A 6,000-nucleotide genomic window follows, 5' to 3' on the forward strand; every position below is an offset into this window, starting at 1 on the left:
ATAATTCATTATTACAAAATACAAACGTGTATAAAAAAAGGATATTATAAAAATTAAAACAGCATCTATAAGCAATAATAATAGTAGTAAAAAAAAAAGACCCAGACCCATAGTTCAAAATAAAAAGTTATAACCCAACTTCCAGGGTTAAAACTTAAAATGAAATGACATCCTCTCTCCAAAAAAAAATCTTCAATGTAACTCATAGTTCAAGTTGCACTAGAGGATCGATATTCTTCAACAAATTTCTTCGCTTCTTCAGGAGTGTTAAAAAAGTGTAGACTGTTGTCGGGCAGCACCATTCTAAGCTTCGCTGGATACATTAAAGCTTGTTTAAATCCAATCGAATGAATCTCTGCCATCACTGGTTTAAAAGCGATCCTGGCTTTCATTACTTCATACGAGTAGTCTTCAACTATTCGAAATGAATAATTTCTGTAGGAGATCATACCTTTTTTACGAGCTAATCGAATTAGAAGCTCTTTCTCACGAGGATAATGAAGGCGAACAATCACCGCTCGTGGTTTATCAGACACAGACGAAAACCTCGCAACTCTATGAGCGCGGTCAATAACAGGTTCATTTTTCAAACCTTCACCACCGAAAATTTCCCACAGTAATTTAGAGAAAAATTCAGTTAAATCACCGGACTCAACTTTTTCGGGAATTCCGATGATGCGCAAATTCTGTCTGCGAGAACGATTTTCAAGATCAGTAATTTTAAACTTGTACTGATCTAAAGTTTTAGCAGTCGACTCTATCTTCTTCTCTAACACTTCAATTGTACGTGCTTTTTCACAAATTGATTGTTCAAGAGTCGTGATCTTATTTCCATGCTGTTGAACCTCTAACGCCTGCGACTGAAACTTAGTTTCAAGCGATTTAACAACTCCTTCAAGATCGGATATTTTCGAAGTAATCCTCCTTTCCAAACTTAACAGTTTACTGTCCAATTTACCTTCTAGTCTGCCTTCCAGAGCCGCAAATTTAGCATCCAGTTTATTGTCCAATTTACTTTCCATACCCGCAAATTTAACATCCAGTTTAATGTCCAAAAGACCAGAAATTGCGTCGATGGATACAGGATCCTTAGCCGATTTCTTACTTGTAGCCATTTTAGGTTTGACAAGATTAGATCAACTATTATTTTAGGAAAAAAGGGTCAATCAAAGGTAGCAACTCATATGATTAAGTTCGAAAAGATCTAATTAAAGGGTGATTATAGTTAAAAAAATAAAGAGCGCCTAAAAGGCAGATGCTTACGTCGCCATCTTGAAACTCCACCCCCCTAAGTTATTTTATACATAGTTCAGTCTAGTTTTTGTACTGTTTCATGTAGCACCATGGTCCTGAAAAATGTCTTGTTTTTACTGTGTACTGTACCAGTAGTTATGGTCAAAATGACAATAAAAAGTGACGACTTGATTTCAGCTTCACAAATTGACATGGTGAGATTCTAGGTTAGTAACATTAGGGTTTTTAGTCCAATAAGTTCTCAACTTGCAAATCATCAATTTACTTAAAGTATCTATAGTTTAGATTCCTACCTATTAAAGAAGGCAATGGTAAACATCTTGTGCATTTCCTGTTTTAACTCTTCAATAAAAGAAAAGTTAGAATTAGTTGCAGTTAAGTAGTTATCCCATTCCAAAATGGATAGATCATACAATGATTTTATTTTCCAGGCCTGGACAGAGAGGGCTAAAAGTGCTACCAATACCATACCCGATACAGAGGTTAAAAAACGCAAGCGTCCAGAGGAGAAGGGTGTGGATGAACTGGAAGACAGAAAGGAAAATTCTGAAGAATCTGAAGCTTCTGCCAAAAAGAAGAAACAAGAATATCCTACTGTGAATTCAAGACTGTCTGCCTTTGCTTTCAAAAAGGACTAACAATGCTGTTAATTGCTTCAACATGATCTGAACATAATAGAATCTTATTTGTAAATTGCATTTATTAAATTTAAGTTTAAACAAGCTTGATTTACAAATGTTCGTGAAAATGAACTTTGTTGCATTGGGGATAGTTAATATCTCTTTTATGAAGTTTACATTTAGCAACATGCATTGCATTTGGTTTCTCACTTGTGGCATTTCTGCTGTTCAGTCAAATGGTGTTCTTCTCAAAAGCAGGCAGTTTTTAATGGGGTTTAAGGTATCTATTTTGACTGCAAGTGAAGAGGACCTGCAATCAGTTACCCACCAGATACAGTGTGCAATAGTATAGAAGGGTGTGGAAAGTCATGTGACAGGTGAATCAAATTAATTTTGACTGCAACAACTTTCTTTGATGAAGATCATGACATTAGAAATACTTCTATGTTGTAGAGTTTATTATGAATAATATTGCAATAAATTTTAGATATTGCATTGTTTCAAAAGGGTAAATTGTAAATTTTATTTGAATACTCCTTTTAATAAATTGTTGGGTTTACTTGGAACTTGTTGCTAATCTAAACAGTGGGTTCTTAATTACTTGTAAGTATGTTCAGGATTTTGATAGGTGCTGGACCAGCAGGTTTTCAGGGCTGAGCTGTTCTTTTATTAATACTCCAACACATTTTTAATTATTTTAGATATTACACGATAAGATTTCAAAGAATCTAGTACATTTCAATGGATTGGGGATCTGATGCCTTAGTGAGCTGACAGGGAATATGGGAATCTGGGGACCTGGTAAGTGGAAGGAGAATGTGGGAAATACCATCCAGAGAGTCAGATGCCAAACCACTGGGATTTATTTCATATCCTCCAAGGTGCTGGATTCCAGTTTTCAGTTTTTATGAAGGCAAAAGAGATTGCAGATGCTGTAATCTGGAACAAAAAAAAACAGTGCTGGTGTCTCTTTTTTGTTCCACATTCCAGCACCTCAGTGGGTTGAGCAGCATTTGTGGAGGCAAAATGTGTTAAGTCAGTGTTTCCAGTCATGTCTCTGCAGCAGGACAAAGAAGAAAGTTTGCCAGTATAGAGCAATATGTAGAGAGAGGGGTGATACAGTGTAGAAAGTGGGGGGGAGATGAATGGGCAGATGGAACCAGGTGGGAAAAGTAAACAAAGGGAGAAGAAATGTGTGTGAGAGGAGGACAGCAGGAGTCTGGGTTACCTGAAATGGAAAGCTCAACTTCATGCTGAACAGAATGAGGTAATGTTCATCTCTCCTCTCAGTATTGCAATAAATTGTGCATTTCTCTTTGACTTCTTTTCCAGTTTTCATGCACGTTTGTTTTTTTTTTTGCAGCTATGTTGGTGGAAAAAGTTATGAAGACCAAATGTGGAGACAATGACATCTTCTCTTGGTCAACTGCAGGTGGACTAAGTGATTTAAAATATTTTGAATGTTTAAGTAAATGATTTATATTTTCTGTAGAGCTTCAAGTGCCAGAAGGATCAGCTTGAACAGAGAGATGCCTCATACCATCAAATGAGGGAAGATGTTAAAACATGCAGAACCAAGAATTGGTGAGTGTGTAGCCACTGGATAATGAAGCTGAGCTCCAATATGTATCCAAAACAAAACATACTAAATGAAGGATCTCTTATTCATACTTATGAGCTTTCCCCTCTTGTAACATTTGCTAATTTGGATTTGACCCAGTTCAAGAAACTTGTTTGTTAGTACTGCAAGCCATACAGTAAGATGTATATTGGCATGAGCACAACAGATTTTATTAAGTTCCATTCAATACGACAATGGTAGTCATGGTTGTTTGTCAGAGGTTTGCATTCTGTGTAACTGGTTCAGATCTCTCTTGCTTCTGCTCTGTCCTTATGACTGCAAGTTCTTTTCCTTCTGCATGCAATTGCTCTCTTTTTGACCTCTGACTTTGTACATCTTTTCTGTTTCTGTAAATCATACATTCGAGCTAACAAATTTGAGCTATCTTGCCCCGCTCTTTCAAAAATACAATTTATATTTCATTTATTCCTAGCCGTGCACTATTGTTTCGCAAATTGAACCATTTATAATCATATTTGCTTACTGTAATGTACCTTAGTCTGCACTTTGAATGGTGTCCTTAATACCAGTAGTCTAGAATTCTGGCCCCTTGTGAATTTCAGGCCCCTCGTTTGTTCTCTCTGTCCCTTAGTTAGTTCAAAGTTCAAAGTAAACTTATTTTCAAAGTACATAGGTTGCCATATACAATGCTGAATTTTGTTTTCTTGTAGACATACTCAGTAAATCTAAGAACCAGAATAAAGTCAACACCCAACAGGAATGCCAAACAACCAATATGCCAAGAACAACAAACTACAAATACAAAACAAAAAATAATAATAAATGAACAATAAAGATCAAAAGCATGAGATGAAAAGTCTCTTATAGGTTGTGGGAACAGTTCAGTGATGGGCAAGCGAAGTTATTTCCGCTGGTTCAAGAGCCTGATGGTTGAGGAGTAATAATTGTTCCTGAACCTGGTAGTGTGAGTCCTGAGGCTCTTGTATCTTCCTGATGGCAGCAGCGAGAAGAGAACATGACATGGGTGGTGTGGGTCCTTGATGACTGATGCTGCTTTCCTGCAACGGTGCTCCATGTAGATCTGCTCTGCTTGATGGTGGGGAGGACTTTACCTGTGATGTACTGGGCCATATCCACTACTTCTTTCTGTAGGATTTTCCATTCAAGGTCATTGGTGTTTCCATACCAGGCTGTGATACAGCCAGTCAGTATACTCTCCACCACACTTCTATAGAAGTTTGTCAAAGTTTTAGATCACGGAGATTTTTTTTGCAAACTATTACTAGAGACACTGCCATGCTTTCTTCATAATTGCACTTGCTAGTTAGAAACTATTCGGCAACAGTCTTCTGCCCCAATTAAGTGGCATAGTGTCCTAAGTAAACAAAGGGAATCCCAGCTATTTTCTTGATTAGTTATTGTTTTTTAAGAATTGTCCCAAATTAGCGGCTGCCCAATTAACTGTATTTGCTCTGCTGCTTTCCTCAGAACATTATAAATCTTTACAACACAGTTCCATTGTCACAAAGATGTTAAGACACCTCTGAAACAATATGAAATAGGCTTATCCATTTAAAATACTAATGACTTGTTTATGTTATGTTTTATATTCTCACAAACATTGAAGACAGCTCTTGTAGATATTGTTATATAAATTGAACAAGGCTCTTCCTTAAGTATTGGTGGCGTCTGTGAAAACATTATTGACTGATGTTGTAGGTTGTGGGTGCTACATAGAATCTGGACCAGCTATTGATTTGGAGTTTGAATTCATCTGGAAGTTAAGTGTCTTCATAAGTTATATTAAGTCCACGATCTCTTGTATTGGATTTAACCTTCTGATGATTTAGATTTTTTTTTAATCACTTTTTGGATTTAGGGTCACTTTGGATTCTACCATCACAACTAGGAATGAAATGAGATGGGGTGGTGAAATGATGTTTCAATAAGATCATCCAGTGATTACCTTTCTTTACAGTTTGAACTTGTCTAACATCCATGCTTCATTTGTGTGCACCTATCAATGGCAGCTCTTGTACCAGACTGTCCCTCCACCTTTTTATACTGGCTATCTCCCCTCTCTCTAATCAGTCCAGATGTAGGGCCTCAACTCGAAATGTCAACGGTCCATTTTCCTCCACAGACGCTGCCTGACCTACTGAGTTCCTCCAGTACTTTGTGTTACTTTCCCATGCCCTTAGATACAATTCAAGATCATGCTGCAACTTAGCTTCCTTGTACAAATCATATGGAAGGTTGAGATTTGCATTGGTACAAGTTTAGAATTTGGATCCAATTGCAATCATCATGTGTAAAAGAAAGATTCACATCATTTAAGGTTTAAGGCTGATGCTCAGTTTTTGCTTGTGCACCTCAGAGTTTGTTCTTGTGTAAGGAGCTTCGGCTGAATTATTCCTGTAATCTCAAGGGTTTCTTCATTTACATTCATCAAATCTTGCATTAGGAAATTGTGTAATATTTTCTTTTGGTAAATGGGAAACAATTTTTTTACTTGGGTATGTTCTATGTTAAGACTTTCCCAGT

At 36.9% G+C, this 6,000-nt stretch overlaps 1 protein-coding gene across 2 annotated transcripts in view; it reads left to right on the forward strand.

Annotated features, from left to right (window-relative positions):
• The window catches only part of wdhd1 (WD repeat and HMG-box DNA binding protein 1), a 78,306-nt gene extending 75,906 nt beyond the window's left edge, over positions 1–2,400 (forward strand). For both annotated transcript variants that reach the window (XM_059957607.1, XM_059957615.1), the window contains exon 26: positions 1,686–2,400. In XM_059957607.1, coding sequence (XP_059813590.1) covers positions 1,686–1,892 — 207 coding nt within the window. In that variant the 3' untranslated portion in view covers positions 1,893–2,400. The remainder of the gene's footprint in view (positions 1–1,685) is intronic.
• The last annotated feature ends 3,600 nt before the right edge of the window (positions 2,401–6,000 follow it).

The sequence above is a fragment of the Hypanus sabinus genome, chromosome 2 (genome assembly GCF_030144855.1).
Source record: "Hypanus sabinus isolate sHypSab1 chromosome 2, sHypSab1.hap1, whole genome shotgun sequence".
NCBI lineage: Eukaryota > Metazoa > Chordata > Chondrichthyes > Myliobatiformes > Dasyatidae > Hypanus > Hypanus sabinus.